We start from the raw sequence: 18,761 nt of genomic DNA, 5'->3' as shown, positions 1-18,761 counted from the left end.
TCTTATACCCTGAATCTGTTCTGGCAGTGCGTTACAATGCAACGGGGCAGCGAGAGTTTCTGATCCATTGGCTTGATCGTACAACAGAGGAAGATTCTTGGATACTCTCTCGTGAGTTTGTGCAGTTGTTTCCTTCTTTTCAGCTTGAGGACAAGCTGTGTCTCCGGGAGGGAAGTATTGATACGATTCATCAATCTTATTATCGAAAGAAGCCACGTCAGCAGGTGTTATCGGAAGAGAAGAGTGAAGTGGCAAGTGTGGATGAGTTGACTAAAGAAGGAAGCAAAGACTTGGGTTGACTCAGAAACCTTTCTATTACGATCGTCTTCAACCTTTTAATAGAGTCGTTAGAGTTCATTTGTTTTTCATGTTGAATCTGTATGTTAATTCCTTTAGCGATGTGCTTAGGATCCCAAGTGATGTGCTTGGGTAGTGATCTATGTTGATCGCTGCTTACAGATCTCAGCTACTCTTTCATTTCTTAGTTCCGATATCGAGTTCACTCTCTCTGTAACTCTATATCTTTCATTCAATTCAGTAAAGGAGTATTCAGTATTCTTTTGGTGTTCGGATCGATCTAGAATCTATCATGAAACATGTACCTGCACTTGTTTTATTGGAAACACACGGGCTTTGTGGTTGTCAAAAGAGATGGATCGCACCAATCACTTTGCTTCTTCCGGGCATGGACAGTGACTTGGAACTGCTGGATAAACATGTTTTTCTGCAACAAAAACAAAAAATAATTACACCATTTTCTCACATAAAGAGAAATCCAATATTCTCAATTCGATTCTATCAATTCTGTCTCTCATCCTCATGTTATGAACCTCTTTTATTGCTTGGGTATTAAGAAACGATTGAAAGCTTAGCTCCCTATTAACCCTAATTCTCTCTTAGGACATCTCCAACCCACCTCTATATTTGCTTTTTAACTCTATTTTAGAGTAAAATCTACTCCAAACCATCTCTATTTCTACCTCTATAATAGAGATTTCTATTTTTTCCTCTATATATAGAGGAACTCTATTTTTTCCTCTATAATAGAGTTGAACTTTTTTATTTATAAAATGGTCCTTGAACTTTTAAACACTTTTATATTTATGAAAATAAATAAATTATATATTTAATGGTCCTTAAACTTTTAACACTTTTATTATTTTATATGATGCAATGTATTTCTTTTAATAAATGTGATATTTAAATAATATTTATGAATGTTAAAAATTTAAATAATATCATAATTTTATGAAAGTTTCACAAATACTAAAATAAATGGGTTACTTTGCAACTTTTATAAGTAAAAGGTATTAATAATAAAATAAAAAAGGAATCTCTACGAAATATTCTTTTTTAATGGAAAAAATAGATGTATTTATTGGAGCAAAAGTCACCTCTATTATAAAGTTCTTCTATTTTAGAGGTAAAAATATGGAAAACCATTGGAGATGGTCTTAGAGATTAAGGTTAATTCTTGGGGCTTTGTTCTCATTAATCAATGAAGACCATTATATAGGCTTTGATACAACTTAATCAAAACCCTATTGAAATATAGAAAATACTTTAACGTAGAATGGAAATTATGAAAACCAAATGCATAACTAAGGCACCAAAACCAATTAATTAAAACGTCCTAACCATACTCTAATCTACCTAACCATGATCACGTATCACCTCACAACATTCACTACATACATTGTTGAACCATCAACCAGCTAATACATACTCAACAAAACCATATATGAGTATACGAACCATTCATTCTGTAATGTCTAATGTTTAGCGACTTCAGGTTGTTAAATATTGTCATTGATTGATTTACAGCATTGCGAAAGCACCTGAAACGAGGCAAAGCACCAACTCAACGTTACAAAGTTAACGTTACTTGTCCTTCTTTTAGATCATCTCTAAAACCAACATAGAGACAACAAAAGAATAAACTGAACAAATTGTTGCTCTTACTCGCCCAAATTGATCATTCAGTTAATAATTCATAGGATGATTCGAGCCTCAACTACAGAAACACCACGCTACAACACATTAAACATAACGTCAAAGAGAACAACTTTGGTAAAACAAAGAGCAAGTTTTGTTACTTGATGACTTCACTGCGCAGTCGTCCACTTCCTGTACAAGGAATCACACACCATGAACTGGACATCACAACTTGACAACTCGTTATAGAGTATCATCTGCTCCACGACATGTTCATACATTCCAGGGAGTTCAAAGGTTGTAGGACCATTCTCTTCGGCATGTATCTCCATCTTCTTCAAACACGGAAATGAGTATAGGAAATGCTTTATCATCTTTAACTCTCGTGTTGTTCCTCGAAACCTTTTAATATGTAACTTCTCCACTGGACAAGATATGAGCGAACGACCTTTGTCCTCCTGAGAAATGCAGTCACAAGCATCCCCGCATTTATCTGTCTCACAGTGTAAGAGACCCTAAAAGCAAAAACAAGACAATTGTAGATGTTTGAGTCTTTAAGACATGTGTTGTTACCAAATACTTTCATTGTTTATCTTCTTAGTTCTTACCCAAAGGACTAGAGTTTCCAAGTGTGGACAGTTCTTTAAGAGAACTGGCATTGCTTGCCATCCGAGATCCACATGACTCAAAATAGCTAAGAAAGTGAGGTTTTTGAACAATGGCATCGCCACGCAGCACAGAGAAAGCACCTAAAACGAGACATCACCCAGTTGCATATTACATGATTCCAAAAATTAAGTGTTCTTTATTTGTTGTCTATGAAATTGTTATGAGCCAAAGCCTTGGCCTTAGCTCTAGTAGTAGCCCCCGTAGTTTATGCTTAAGAACTAAGAGAACAAAAGAGAACAAAGAGATTGAAGCTTAACTTCCTTTAACCCAAGTCTCTTGCTTAGAGAATTAGGTTAATTGTTTGGAAGATGATTTCTTATTGATCATTGAGTCTCCTTATATAGGTAAACCCTTACAACCAACATATGCTAGAAAAAAGTAAAAATACCAAAACCTTAGTTCAATTAGAAAAGGCAATAGCTAAATAACCGACTAAGAAGAGGCTTTGGGCTTCCTCCTATGATACGTAATGCCATATCTCGTATCATTACTCCCTTCCTCGATTAGGAGCTTGTCCCCAAGCTCCAACTCTGGATATGCTTCATACAATTTGGATGCCTCCTCCCAGGTTGAATCTTCTACAGCGTCAGCAGTCCATTGAACCAGTACCTGTCGAGAACCTCCACGCATCCTAGCTTTTAGGAGTTTTAAGGGCGTTGGCGGAGCCACCCGGCCATGTAACACCGGCGGTAACTCAGGCTTATCACTAGGCAGAGTACCCTTATGTTTCTTAAGCAAAGAAACATGGAAGACATTGTGAATTTTTGTTCCTTCCGGCAGTTGCAACCGATAAGAGACTGAGCCAATTCGATCCAACACTTGAAATGGCCCATAATACTTTGGAGACAACTTAGTAAATGCTTTCTTAGCCACCGTTAACTGTCTATACGGTTGAATACGGAGCCAAACCCAGTCTCCAACAGTGAACTCCACAAGTCTATGACCATTGTCATAAGTAAGTTTCATGCGTTGTTGGGCTTCCAAGAGTCTTTCACGTGCGACAGCTAAAAACTCGTCACGCTGCTCCAATGCTACATCAACTGCGTCGACCCTAGAGCTACCAGCCGTATAATACAATAGGCGAGGTGGTTCCCGTCCATATACCACTCGAAATGGCATGGCTTTAAGCCTTGTATGGAACGAAGTGTTATAGCAATATTCAACCCAAGGAAGCAAGGAGAGCCACTGTCGGGGCGAGTCGCCAGTTAGGCATCGAAGATACATTTCCAACGTACGGTTAATGATTTCAGTTTGCCCGTCAGATTGAGGCCGATAAGCTGTAGTAAAGCAGAGGTCTGTACCCAACAATCAGAACAACTCTCTCCAAAACAGACTCCGAAAAATTTTATCCCGATCTGTAACTATGGTTTCTGGGATCCCATGGAGCCTAACAATATCCCGAAAAAAAACTTGTGCCACGGAGCCTGCAGAGTAAGGATGACTTAGGGGTATAAAATGTGCATATTTCGAAAACCGATCAACCACAACCAAAATAACTGTTTTTCCTGACACACTTGGCAAAACTTCAACAAAATCCATGGAAATATCAGACCAGATTTGTGTTGGAACTGGAAGCGGTTGAAGCAAACCTGCTGGTTGTAATGCTTCCCATTTATTTTTCTGGCAAACCTGACAGTTGCCAATAAAATCCTGAATAGTCTTCTTCCATCCTTTCCAATAAAAGTCTCGGCGAATCCAGTCCATTGTTTTCTGAACTCCCTCATGGCCAAAATTGTGAAAACCAGACACCACTTCCTGAACTAAGTCTGAATCAGACGACATGTAAGCACGACCTTTATGAAAAATCAACCCGTCACGCACTTCCCACAAACCTGACATCTCCCCCCGAATAACCTTATCCCTTAACTCTGCGAGAGATGCAACATGTTCGACTTCAGCTTTTAATCTTGCAAACAACCCTTTAGAAGACCCGGATAGCGCATAAACAGCACATCCACCTTCAGGAGCCTCCTCGCCGCGTCGGGAAAGGGCATCTGCCACCTTATTTGTCTGTCCGGACCGGAACTCAACACGAAAGTCAAAACCCAACAATTTGCTAACCCAATGAATTTGCGGTGTTGTGGACAATCGTTGTTCCAGAATAAACTTAAGGCTGTAGTGATCCATTCTAATCAAAAAACGATGCCCCCACAGATAAGGCCTCCAATGAATTACCGCCTTAGCTAACCCAATCAGTTCACGTTCGTAAGCCGCAAGCTTGAAATGCCTGTCGGCCAGTTTCCGGCTGAAAAACGCGATTGGATGGTCTTGTTGTTGTAAGACTGCACCAATTCCACTGCCTGACGCATCACACTCAACCACAAATTCGTTAGAAAAATTTGGAAGAGCTAGCACTGGTGACTCTGATAAGGCCTTTTTTAGGGACATAAATGCTGTTTCAGCCGTGTCATTCCACAAGAACCCATTGCGACGATGCAAACTGGTTAGAGGAGAAGCAATTATGCCGTAATCTTTTATAAACTTGCGGTAATAACCAGATAATCCTAAGAATCCCCGAACTGCTCGAACGGAAGTAGGGGTAGGCCAATCCTTAATAGCCGTAATTTTTGCTTCATCTACTTTCACACCATCCCCTGAAATGACGTGTCTTAGATAACCCACCTCTTTTTGCCCAAACGAACACTTTGCTCTTTTCAACAACAACTGATGTTCTCTTAACAACTCAAAGACCCGTCGCACATGATGTACATGCTCCTCGAACGTCATGCTATAAATGAGAATGTCATCAAAAAAAACAAGCACAAATTTCCGGAGTTCACCTTGAAACACGGAATTCATAAGGCTCTGAAATGTGGACGGTGCATTAGAGAGTCCGAAGGGCATGACTAAGAACTCATAGTGACCATGGTGAGTCCTAAAAGCTGTTTTCTCCACGTCTTCAGGGAACATTCGGACCTGATGGTACCCCGATGCAAGATCTAGCTTGGTATAATAGCGAGCTCCGTGTAGTTCATCCAGAAGCTCATCCACCACAGGAATGGGGAACTTGTCCTTGATAGTGACCTTGTTGAGGTCTCTATAGTCAACACAAAAACGCCATGACTGATCGGGTTTCTTTACTAGCAAAACCGGTGAAGAAAAAGGTGATGTGCTTGGACGAATGACACCATTCCGGAGCATCGAAGCACACTGTCGCTCGATCTCATCTTTTAACAGATGTGGATAACGATACGGCCTTACCGTGACAGGATTCGCACCTTGAATGAGACGGATTCGATGATCACATTGTCTTTGTGGCGGTAACCCCGTCGGAACTGCAAACAAGTCCTGAAACTCCCCTAGCAATTTATCAAGCTCGCCAAACATGGTCTTAGCACCCAATGTTTGCACTGTTTTACACCGCACCACCTGATGTGGTACTCCATTAGTGGTAAATATTTCTTCTTCTTCATTGTCAAACCAGTTGTCTAACGCTTCTTCCTCATTGCCAATGGCATGTAACGCAACTCCTTGGCCCAACTTGTCCGGAACTTCCCTGTGCCACTTAATGAGATTATCTTCATGTTGAAATTCAATGGTACGGGCTGGACCATCCCATATGACACGCCCAAGCGCATTGAGCCAACGAATACCAAGCACTACATCAAATCCGCCGAGAGGGATTGCAAAACAATCAGTGATGAAATGATGATCTTGTACCACCATAGGAAGTCCCTTACAAAATCCATCAACTGGACATTTTCCTCCATCGGCTAAAGACACCATTCGACCTGGTCTGCGTTGTATGGGAATGCACAGTTCTTCTGCAACACTGCTTTTGATAAAGTTATGTGTGCTTCCTGTATCCAATAACACCCATCCTGTATCATGGCAGTCGCTCTGATACCTCTAGTTCAGGTTGGTCTCTGGTAGTGTAGTTAGGACAAGGATCTCCATATTCAGCGCCAATCTGACGCACATGCCAGTCTCCTCTCCCGTCAGCCTTGCGGTGTCCCCGTTCTTCTCCCATAGTACGTCGTGTCCATGGACCCGCCGTGTAGGATTGTTGCTGTCCATGGTTAACAACCTTTTTTGACGTGGAACTGACTCCTTCCTTCCCCTTCTCTTCGTGAATGGTTGTGGTCAGCTTATCATCCTTCACAGGCTTAGGCGATGACTGTTCCACCAAGCCTGCACTCGATTCTTCATGTTCCTTGCGAACAGAATCTTCCCTGGCATGATTCTGCTCCCGCAACTCTTCTTGAGAGGCCACCGTGTTAGCTATCGCTGCTTGCTGAATCGTGACAGCTTTCTGGAGAGACCCTAAAGTCTCACCCATCGGTTCAAGCCTCTCGTAGATATCCCTCTTCATCATCCATCTTTGTGTTTAGGTTCCTGTTCAAATCCTCCATCTGCGAACTCAACTTCGCGAATTGTGCAGCAAACGAATTGTTTTCTCCCATTGAATCAGTCGGCTCTGATACCAAATTGTTATGAGCCAAAGCCTTGGCCTTAGCTCTAGTAGTAGCCCCCGTAGTTTATGCTTAAGAACTAAGAGAACAAAAGAGAACAAAGAAATTGAAGCTTAACTTCCTTTAACCCAAGTCTCTTGCTTAGAGAATTAGGTTAATTGTTTGGAAGATGATTTCTTATTGATCATTGAGTCTCCTTATATAGGTAAACCCTTACAACCGACGTATGCTAGAAAAAAGTAAAAATACCAAAACCTTAGTTCAATTAGAAAAGGCAATAGCTAAATAACCGACTAAGGTGTTGACTGGTTCTCCCGCTACCTCCTGCAAACGCTGCGTTTGCGGGTGGTAGCGGTTGCTAGCGATTGGTGCCAATCACACAAACCGCTTCCAATCGCTCCCAGCCGCTCCCAATCGCTCCCAACCACTGAATTCCAAAAGCTGCTTCCCGCAAGCGTTTGCGGTTGCGGGCGTTTGCGTTTGGAATTTTTTTTTTTTTTTAACTTGAAACAAATCAATGATAATGAAATATTTTTTATATATATCTTTTACCTAACAATTTTATTCATTAAGGATAGGAGAAAATGAACTACGAATACGATTGAGAATATTAAAAAATAAACAATTGGAAGAAAATAATATTTCAATTAACAATAACCCGGAAAACTTGATGTAAATTTAATGGCACATCGCACATAAGTTCAAAAAAATCTAAATAAATATAACATTTCATCAGAAATTTAAGTAAATAAGATTATTTGTGAAAAATATAAAACAAATCACGAGTGACTCTTCTCAACTCTCGCTTCATCATTACTACCGATGCAAATACTGCCCCACAGAACTTATTGAGTGTGTGAGATTTGAGAAAGAAGATCTACGATCTAAAACATATGTTTAGTCATTTATCAAATTACTTGATTAAAGTTTTGGTAAAAAGTCAAATGCATAAAGTAATAAGTATTTCACTATGAAATTTATTTGTTTTTAAAATAATTATTTTAGTATTTTTAATAAATTTTAATTATAAATCAAGTTTAATAAAGTTTTTGATATTTTAAAACATTTATATAATTATATATCACATTTATTTATGTTCCAACCGCTATTGCACCCGCTGGTCAACCAGTCGTAAACCTCCCGCAAACGCATCAATTTTAAACCGCTAAACCAGTCGTTCAAAACGCTTAATAACGCTTGAAACCGCAATCGCCCGCTTCCGCAATCTCCTGCAACCGCAACCGCAACCGCAGCGTTTGAACCAGTCAAGCCCTAAGAAGAGGCTTTGGGCTTCCTCCTATGATACGTAATGCCGTATCTCGTATCAGAAATCAAAACAGTATACTGACCTCAAGAGTAGCAGGAGATAAGAAAAGCTTCTTCACATTTCGTAAGCCACTCATGAGCTTCTTCGCATTACAAAATCGGAGAACAACACCATCCTCTGACAAATCATTATCTGGTTCTCTTGCTCGCTTAATCTGATCTTTAGTTACTAAAAGGTTGATTTTAGCAGCAACTAAGTTCTCCAAATTAACTACTGGATAGTCCCCCGCGACATATTCAGAGTAATCTAGGGCAACAAGATTTGGTGTATCAAAAGAAAAGCTTCTAAAAGAACTATGATACTTAATTTTGAGGAACTTAAGGCTTTCACTTGAGACAGTCTCATCCCAAGGAACCCACTCAACATAAACCAGTTCCAATTTCTCAACCACAGGGCAACCACGAAGAAGAATCTGAAACTGATCAGGACGAAACTCAACCAACTCAAGAAGGAGAGTTTTCAGCACCGGTAAGAATACTCCGCCCTCCACCAACCCGTCAATTCTAATTTCACTCATCAGTATAAGCTCAACTAGTGTCTTGCTGATGAACACTTGTGGAGGCAGAAAATAATTATATCCAAAACAGATGGTAAGTTCAAGCTCAGACACACCACGCTGCAGGACATTACATATCCAACGACTCACATGACCTGGTTCAACACCAGTCCCACACATCACGGAAACTTTCTTGATGTGAGAATTACCCTGCAATGCCAATACCCTATCCACAAAATCCATGAAGCTCTGCAGAATTCCTTCTCTTTCCCGCTTACCCTCTTCCGGATACAGAAACGTAGACTCATCAATGTCGAGATTAGGGACAAATGCAAACAGATTTCGCCATTTCTTTGAGAGAACAGATGTCAAAGCAGCCTCCTTTGTTGTAAAGAAGGACAGTATATGACAAAGAACCTCGTCTGGTAAACTGCTTAAGAGATCCATCTTCTTAACTACCAGATAAAACCCAGTTTCATATCGGAAATCGAAAACAATCCAAAGTTGTGACTTATGAGTTCTCGGTGCTAACCTTTTGTAGACAGAAGCGAAACCAAAGACTAACACTTTTCAGGTCTCGGAGACAATAATATAAAATATTTGTGGGACAACTGCAGTTTCTGCACAATAAGTAAGACAAAATAATATTTGATTGGTGAAAAAACTGTTTGAAGTACGGATTTCATATTATTCATTAATTTTATAGTATATATATATAAATAAATAAATATTATTATTATATTTTTGAAGCTTAAATATCTAAATAGTTCAAAAATAAAATTTTAAATTTTTAACATATAAAATTTCTCATCTCAATTCAAGATTTCAATCATAAAACATACAATACATTAAAAGATTGATTATCTAGTATTTTGATTTTTTTTTTCTTTTTTTGGAATGAATGTAAAATTATATTCATCGAAAAAGTCCTTTTTACAAAGAATGCATCCTTATAACAAATTTAGAATTTAGACTTTGAGAGCTTAAGTTGAGAACACTAGCAGCGAGTGGCCAGCCAAATCTGCAGGCCATCAGCGAACTTTGCCATGTGGCTCTGTATCGATAGCAATTTGTTCAGAAGAAACCGATCAAGAAACTTGACAAATTGAGTAGAGGCACTGTGCCGACCCCCATGCCGACGACGATTACGCTCAAGCCAGATTGTGTGCACCGTTGCTTGAAAAACAATCTTCAATATGAATCTATCAGTCCCTTTGATGGCCAAGCCTGAGAGGAGAGATAACAGCTGAGTAAAGGAGGAAGTGTAGTTGCGTTGCAGGAGCTTACAAGCTAAATCCTTCCAAACCCGGGATGAGTAAGGGCAGCCAAAGAAAAGGTGGGGAAGTGTCTCTACTGGTTCCCTACAGAACACACAAGAGACATCCACACCTCTGTTCCAACACTACATACGGTCACCCGTAGTGAGTCTATTACGAGCAGCAAGCCAGAGTAAAAAGGAGTGCTTAGGAGTAGAATGAGGGAACCAAACTCCCTTGAACCAGTGGACAAGAGAACCAATACGGCAAATCTGCAGCCAGGTCTCTGCAGTAGAGAACCGTGTCTTGTAAGTTCCATCAAAGTACCACCACAAAGGAGTATCTGCCTGACCGTTTTGTCCCCTGCCCCTCAGTTTTGTAATCTCCCTCTTGATATTGTTAAGCATATCACCACGATGATGGCGGGTTGGGTGGGTAAGCAGAACAGATGCAACCGTTACCTTTGGGGGAACACCAAAATCAATGAAACCCCTATCGCCAAACAGATCATGGAGACATCCATAGGAGCACCAACGATCGTACCAGAAGGATGTATGCAAACCATTTCCTATCTCCACTTGATGGAAAGCTTTGGCTTGTGAACGATAGTTAAGCAACTTCCGCCACCTCCAGGAACCTTTAGTAGTGGATTCCTTGATCGACCAAAAGGAGGCCCCTCGAAGTAGTTCCCGGTTCACCCAGTTAACCCAAAGAGAGTCAGTGGACGAGACTAGCCGCCAAATCAACTTGAAACAACTAAGCTTATTCACCTCAGCAACTGATTTCAATCCTAACCCCCCTTCATGTTTAGGAAGACACACATCCGCCCAAGACAGCTTATTTTTCTTTGCGTTAAGATCTGGACCTGACCATAAGAAAGCTGCACAAATCCTTTCTACCTCGTCAACACAAGCTTTCGGGAGCCAGAATGCCGAGATCCAGAAGTTGGTCAGGCTAGCAATCACTGAACTAAGCAACTGCAGACGCCCTGCAAACGATAAGAAACGATGCTTCCAGGATCCAATATGAGCACAGATCTTTTCTATCAGGGGAAGACAGTCGTGAATAGTCATACGTTTAGTAAGTAGAGGCAGGCCTAGACAGCGGACAGGTAGAGTGCCAGATGCAAAAGGAAACTGTGCAGTGAGTTCATCCCTAGCTGAGTCCGAGACTGCAGCGAGGAACAAGGTGGACTTCTCCAAACTAATACTCAAACCAGAAAACGCTTCAAAATCCCTGAAAACCTTCAGGATTCCTTCCATAGAAGACGCTGCACCATCAGAAAAAACCATGATATCATCGGCGAAACAAAGATGAGTAAGCTGCAGGTTCTGGCATCGAGGATGGAACCCAAACTTTCGAGCTACTACAGCACGATCCAAAAGGGACGACAGAACATTCATACACAAGACAAAGAGATATGGAGAAAGCGAGCACCCCTGACGCAGACCCGTCTCACTTTGAAAAAATCCCGCAAGCTCCCCATTAATTTGAACAGAGAAAGAGGCCGTAGAGATGCATAACCTGATCCAATGTATAAACTTTGCTGGAAAATGCAGCGCCTCAAGGACATTTAGTATAAAAGGCCACTGGACCGAATCAAACGCCTTAGAGATATCTAACTTCATGGCACATCTAGAAGAAATGTCTTCCTTATGGTAGTCCTTAACAAGCTCAGTAGCAAGCAATAGATTCTCCATCAAGAAACGGTTCTTTATGAACGCAGATTGGTTTGGGGCAATGAAGTCCGGTAGAAGAACTTTGAGGCGGTTTGCTAACAGCTTTGAAATGAGCTTGTACAACACATTACAACACGAAATCGGCCTATAATCCTTCATTGCCACAGCTGAAGTTAGTATATTAACTTAAAAGAAAGTTTCAGGATGGTAAGATGTAATTATTTAAGAAATGTAAATTATATTAATTGTAATTTTAATTTACATCTTAAGAATATTAATGCGGCATTTGTGCACTTTCAAAATAGTTTGTGAAACCGAGACCAGATGATGATGTTTGTTGAATGATAGGTGAAGTTTCTTGTTGAGTATTCCTCATATTTTCACCTTGGTCACCAAGTGAAAATCCGTACCGACAGTCATTGCTTTCAACAATTGTAGCTTATCCTCGTTGGTGTTTGAGGCTATGTCAATAAAATACTTACGCCAAAATACTTGCTCCTTAAGTGCATTAATGCAGGCCCAATAAAATCTAGTATGTTTGGGAAGGTCAAGATCAATAAATATCGCTTCTGCCTTTTTAAATTTATCGTAATCATCTTGGTCAAAACCACCAGGGCGAAGTTGTTGAAAGCTTTGTTGTTGGAATTCTCTATAGCCAGCAATGGTGTCTTGTATTGTCGTCTCAAAAGATTGTCTCCTACGAGTTCCTCTTGAACCACTGCCAGTTGAAACTCGTGAGCTTCCTCCAGATCTTTGTGAATTACTCCCACGTCTGGTGGTTGACTGCAAATTTAGCCTCCCTCGTTGTTGGCCTCTACGAGCAGAATTTTGGTTCGTGTCATTGTCATCAATGTTAACATGATACACTTCTTCTTCTTAGTCTTGTGTCACAGGAATTTGTGGTGGAATGTCACCACTATCGCTATCTGAATCATCACGATCCTCTTCATCATTTAACTGCTTGTTCATCAACTGTTCTCTTCTTTGTCGAGCAGAGTGTTTAGATTGTGATTGAACATCATGTAATATGAAACATCGTTGCATCACATCCCAAAATTGAGATGGCTTTCGGTTCAAGCTTTTTGTTACTTTGCATCCCTATAAATTTAAATAATTTAGATTCGTGATACCAAAATTTAAAACATATCTTGATGAGTAGAATGATTATTTATACTTACAAACTCTTGATCCTTCCACCATGAGTTAGATGCATATATCATGGATGTATCATTATCAACCGTGATTCCGGTTTTATGCGTAAGAACCTTCCACCTCTTGTAACTTTTTTTGAATTCATCAAGTTTGTTTTCGAAGAATCCATAAGTTATATTCATGTTGAATGCTTGGTTAAATTTTTATACCATATACTCTCTACTGATAGCACTAGGATTCTTAAGAGTATAATTATTCATCGCAATTGCTTCGTCGAACAATTGAATTAATGTTTTTTCCTGAATGTACGACCATTTATACTTGTCTTTGCTCTATAAATTCCGCAAATACAATGTCACATATATATCAAGTATAATAATTATTTTATTTTTTTTTAAAACAAGCTAAAAAAAATTTACCCGTACTGTTGTTTCTGTTGGAAGAGTTGAATTTTCGGTTGGCTGATTTGAACTTGTTTGTCTAGAAGGATTTGTGTTTCTTCGACGATTAGACGACATATCTACATTGAATAAAAGTTATCAGTTACTATACATTTAATATTGAAAAAGTTATTTTATTGTTAATAAGAATTCTTTTAAACATATTGTTTTACTTCTAAACTACTTTATATTGTTATATATACATATACATGTACATATATATATATATATTAGTTAGGAAAATAAAATAAAGATGATATGAAACATAAGGAAAATGTTCATTGTTATATAATTAAACTAACATGTATAATTTTAAAAAAGTAAACTGGATTACAATTTTTTAAAAATAACATAAAAACTCCATGATATATAAGTGTTTTAATAACCACTATGATATTTAAGTAGTATGGACAATAGTTTTATTTACTGAATAATAACATTATTATTTTTATTAGTTTTCAACTTAAAACATATATTATAACCCTATTTATTAACATAGAAACTGCATTTTAAATCAGTTTTTATAAATTTAAAATCTAACAAAGTTTTTAAAAGTGTATTTTCCATTAATTCATTTTGAAAATATATTAAACAAAATCTATATAAAATTGGGTTTAGAGAGCATATTGACCATACTGACACGACAATGATTTATGTTCCTTTATGCAATTCATGTGTTTCATCACCAAAACAATTCAGATTATTGAATAGAAAGAAAATTGTGAGAATAACCAAACAGAGTATAAAAACCGTACTAAGGTCTTACAAAAAAAAAGAACATACCAAATCAGAGTTCTTAAATTACCTTTTCATTGCTCTCTAATAAACACGATAATGGTCAATTTGACAATTTGATAAAATTTGGTTTAGAAAAAATAAAAAGAAAATAAATATGAGAAGGAACTAAAAAAAGAAGGGAGATTCTCAAAAATAGCACCAAAATAAGTTTTTGTTCCAAACTTAGCACAACATCTCTAAAATTCCAAAATAGCACTAATTAATCTTCTAAAATTAAATCCTAAATTCAAAATACTAAACCCTACTCCTCAAAACTATACCCTAAATGTGAAATTGAGAACCCAAACATAAAAAAACAAATTCTAAAAATTAATTTTAAATATATTAATGTGTTAAATAGTGTTGTTTTTGGAAATTTATAAAATGTGTGCTATAATTATCCATAAAACTTGATTTAGTGCTTTTTTAGGGTATTTCTCAAAAAAGAAACATTACCAGAATGATGGTGAGTGAAATCGATAGATGTTTTTTTTTGTTTTTTGATAAAGTATAGTCGCATGCATACATTTATATAGTACAATTATATATTAAAAAATCATTAAATAAACCATTAATTGTTTGCGGTCCGAAAAACCGCTGATTATTACCCGCTGTATTTTTGAAAGGCGGTCCATGCCATTATCTACTGAATCGATCCGTTTTTTGTTTTTTTTTTCAAAAAACACAAATTAACTGTTTTTTGTTCTGATTGGTTGTATATGTGCAGTTTTTTTTTTTTTTTGAAAACCGCGAATTCATTGCTTCCATTCACTGCCTAAAAGCCAAAATTTTACCAACCAGATTTATTGCTTTATTATTTTTAATAGTCTTTAAAGTCTAACTCCCCACTTTTAAAGTTGGTACGTACAAATTTTTCAAGGGAAAAATGTCATTAAAATCCTGAACTTTACATTTTCGTTGATTTAAAACATTAACTCTTCATATGGTGAAAAAAGCTCATTCTTTTGTTGACTTCTAAATAATTCACAAACTTTTGTTGACTTGGCCTAACGAGGCACAACATTTAGTGGCCAAATAGAGAAATCACATGAGATTAATTAGCCGTTAACGAAATCCCGTTAATAACAATATGATGTCGTTTAATCAGCCCTAAAACCCCCAAATTGAAACTTGATTTCCATTTTTTCCACATCAAACTTGAGACTTTTTTGGGATGTAGAAAATAAATAATATTAAAATATAGTTATTTTTCTCTTTCTTATTTTCCATGAAGATTGAAACTTTCTTTTAACTTAATATACTAAATTTTAAGAATATACTAACTTCAGCTGTGGAGAATTGGCCTATAATTACAATTAATATTATAGTTAATGTAATAAGTGCCAGGATTATAACGAACGTATAAGTTAGTATATTCTTAAAGTTTAGTATATTAAGTTAAAAGAAAGTTTCAATCTTCATGGAAAATAAGAAAGAGAAAAATAACTATATTTTAATATAATTTTAAAATATAAAATGTGTAATTTTAAAATATAATTTCTTTTAAAATTTCTTTTAAAAATGGTAAGATGTAATTATTTAAGTTTCGGCCTATAATTACAATTAATATTATAATTTACAAATTTGTGTTTGAAATCGGCCTATAATTCTTCTATCTTCCACATCCATTATACACGCACAGACATCTAATTTGGGAAAATAGAATATAGGTTTTCAAAGTGTTGCTAATCTATTATTGGTAAAGTGTTATTATTCCTTTTTTATGTGAAGAACCAATACACAAAGTTTCATAAATCCTAAAATTAAGAATCTAGTTTTTCAAACACAAAGATACCAATTAACTATATAGACGGATTGTTTCAAACTAATATAATCAATTAAAGAAATACTTACCGAAAGTTATGGGATGATCTATTCTTCCATGTTTTATGTCATCCAAATCCTCGAACCTAAAGTAATTCTTAGGACTCAATGATTCGAGCAGCGTCATTGTGGTTTGACCCGTAAATTTAATCTGATAGGGGTGATGAGTATTCCTATCCTCCAGGGTTGGATAGATCATTTTGAAATTTCTAATATTGTACCACTCACCATCGTATATATTTTCGGGAGGTTAGCGAGTGTATCGTTCAAATAAGAAGCTTCAATTGTGTCACCCTTCACAGTTTAACAAAAAATTTGTAAGAAGTCTTATATACAACAACTGTTAGAACTCGAAATTTAAGTATAAATCATTCAGATAATGACTCTAACCTTTTGATCCACAAGGAGCAGAACTCGTTTTTTGAAGAACTTTCTGACTGTCCAAGAGTGTAAGACCTTGACATTGATACACCAATTAGTTCTTTCGCAAACCAGATCAGCAATATAATCGAATTTCATGATTTTCTCAAATTAGGTTTTGCTTGATTCTTCTATGTTATCGAAAACAAAAAGGGGATTTTTGATTTGTAAGAATACAAAGAGTCACGACTAAACGTTGCGTCTCAATCTTTTTAGTTTTTCATTTTCTAGGAAAACAATTTTACGACCTTGCCTTACTCTTACCACCGTTCCACAAAAATCTGAAAAAAATCAAAAAACTATGAATCTAAGGAAATAATGTTTTATAAAAACAGTAAGTTAAACAGTATATTTAAATTAATTTACCAACACAACAATTCCTCTCATCTTCTGCAGCATTTTCCACTGTTAGTGCATCTATTAGATGAAAAAAATTGTCTCCACATCTAGGAAGGATCGGAGTGATGCGAGTTTGGCGAGTGATCAATATTTCGGAAGAATTGTTACAATTCCTGTAAATATTCTGATTTTCAACAACTTGGAACTTGTAAAGAAGAAACCATCGTCCTTCTTGCAACACGTCTATGTACTCAGCAAAGTAAAGCTGACTTCTTAATTTAGCTTGAATTCTTTTTCCCTAAATTATATGAAAAAACTAATTTCAGATTTAAACTTTAAGGAAATGATGGATATAAATGGATTGTTACCTTCTCATCAACCAAGATCAGACAAATGTAGGTAGGCTGCATTATAATGATTTCGGGTATCCACAGCCTCAGTACTTTAACAGCAACACTCAACCTATCTGTTGATGTGTAACACCCGCAAACCAATTTTTGGTATTTTGGTAAGGGTGTCGATCGACACCCTCTAGTGAGGCATCGATCGACACCAGTTGTGGCCGGTTTGGTCGGTTCAATTTTAATTGTCCGGTTTGGGGAGTTGGTTTAAGGAAAACCCTAGCTCGGGTTTTTAAGAGGGGAGCTCGAGTTTTTCTCCTCTCTTGGCCGTTTTTGTCAAAAACAGAGAGAAAAGAAGTGTTCTTGAGATTGTGAGTGAGATTGTGAGATTTCTTGGCTGTTCTTGAGAGATTGGAGGCTGGGAAGGTGCTAGAAGCTTGCTAGGAGTGAGGGATTCGTCCTTATTGGTCAGAAACTTCCTGCAAAGAGGTGAGTGCATGACCATGGCTTATCTAAGCTAAGATCTCTAGATTCTATGTGATGTGGTGCTTATGTGGTTGTTTCTTTGAGTTCTCTATGTTATTTCGTTGCTGTCTGGGCTGGGTTTGGCTTCTGGGAGTGCAAGGAGCGGATTGGAGAAGCTTGGAGGCGAGATCTGGAATTTCTGATCGAGGGGAAATCGCTGCTCGGCATCGGTGTCGGTCGACACCAGTTGGGGTGTCGGTCGACACCAACGCGAGGACGGCTCGGGACTTTAGCGAGTGTCGAACGATGCCATGTGGAGGTGTCGGTCGATACAAACTAGGGTTTCCGGGAGTGTCGGGCAGGGTGTCGGTCGACACCAGTTTGGTGTCGATCGACACCAGATGTTCAGTATCGATCGACACCATCTGGTGTCGGTCGACACCCCTTGTTCAGTTACAATGGACGTCGCGTGCTTTGTATATTGCCTGGTTTGTTTTATTGGTTGTTGTTTGTGGCATGTAGAGATCTTAATGCTTGTGTGTATAGCCCAGTAGATGGGAGGATTGCCTCACTGAGTGTTTATCAAATACTCATGCATCTCAATTTGTGTTTGTGGTGCAGGTAAAGGCAAAGTGTGATCGTGGAATCAAGGCAATGAAGAGGAGGATGTTCTAGGGACTCGATTGGATGTTGTCTGGCATTGCTAGGTTGCTAGAGTTGGGTCATTAGAAACATTGCTAGGTTGCTGGTTCCTTGTTTCTTGTTGTTTGGATTGGTTATTGTTGATGATTATGGTTATTGGTTTTTATTGGAGTACTATTAGATATTATGTTGGTATTGTTATTTCCGCTGATGTTTGTGATTGTGGTTAGGTGGCTAGTGGGTATGGGACCACTAGTTGTAGTTCTATTTATTATATTATTATTTTAAAAAAAAAAAAAGGTCGGACGTTTCATTTTGGTATCAGAGCCCTTACGGTTCTAGGTTTGGGTTCACTAGGTTTCTGTTGTAGATGTTTGGGATTGCATGTCTTGATTGATTATGTGAGTTAGTCAATTGTGTGTGGCATGGAGTCCTAGAACATCCTCTTCGAGCCGAGTGTGTGATTCCACGGTGAGTTTACGTTTCTGTGTATATTAGAAATTGTTTGCTTAGCCTTCTGTTCATGGTAGTGCAGATGGTTAGAGAGGATGCTGTGACTGGTCGAGGTCGTGGACGCGGACGTGGTC

General features: G+C 37.9%; 1 protein-coding gene and 1 pseudogene across 1 annotated transcript; both read right to left on the bottom strand.

Moving 5' to 3' along the window:
• Positions 1 to 1,936: 1,936 nt before the first annotated feature.
• Positions 1,937 to 9,437, bottom strand: LOC104733011 (F-box protein At3g59000-like). Its single transcript, XM_087477664.1, has 4 exons — positions 9,372 to 9,437; positions 8,366 to 9,294; positions 2,544 to 2,684; positions 1,937 to 2,450 (listed from the first exon to the last, which is right to left on the bottom strand). Exons 2-4 carry the CDS (start codon positions 9,284 to 9,286, stop codon positions 2,106 to 2,108), a joined length of 1,407 nt encoding a protein of 468 aa, XP_087333790.1. The 5' UTR covers positions 9,287 to 9,294; positions 9,372 to 9,437; the 3' UTR covers positions 1,937 to 2,105.
• A 2,611-nt stretch (positions 9,438 to 12,048) lies between these two features.
• LOC147933031 (uncharacterized) lies at positions 12,049 to 13,444 on the bottom strand (annotated as a pseudogene).
• Positions 13,445 to 18,761: the final 5,317 nt, after the last annotated feature.

The sequence above is a fragment of the Camelina sativa genome, chromosome 12, assembly GCF_030686135.1.
Source record: "Camelina sativa cultivar CO46 ecotype springtype chromosome 12, ASM3068613v1".
NCBI lineage: Eukaryota > Viridiplantae > Streptophyta > Magnoliopsida > Brassicales > Brassicaceae > Camelina > Camelina sativa.
Note: the sequence above shows the minus strand (reverse complement) of the source record. Positions and strands in the feature narration are given on the sequence as shown.

Coding starts and splice junctions, on each gene's coding strand:
- LOC104733011 (XM_087477664.1), bottom strand. CDS start 9,286: ATGGATCTCTTAAGCAGTTTACCAGACGAGGTTCTTTGTCATATACTG. Junction 2,685..8,365: donor TATCTCCTGCTACTCTTGAG/GTCAGTATACTG, acceptor GTCTCGTTTTAG/GTGCTTTCTCTGTGCTGCGT. Junction 2,451..2,543: donor TGGAAACTCTAGTCCTTTGG/GTAAGAACTAAG, acceptor TTTTGCTTTTAG/GGTCTCTTACACTGTGAGAC.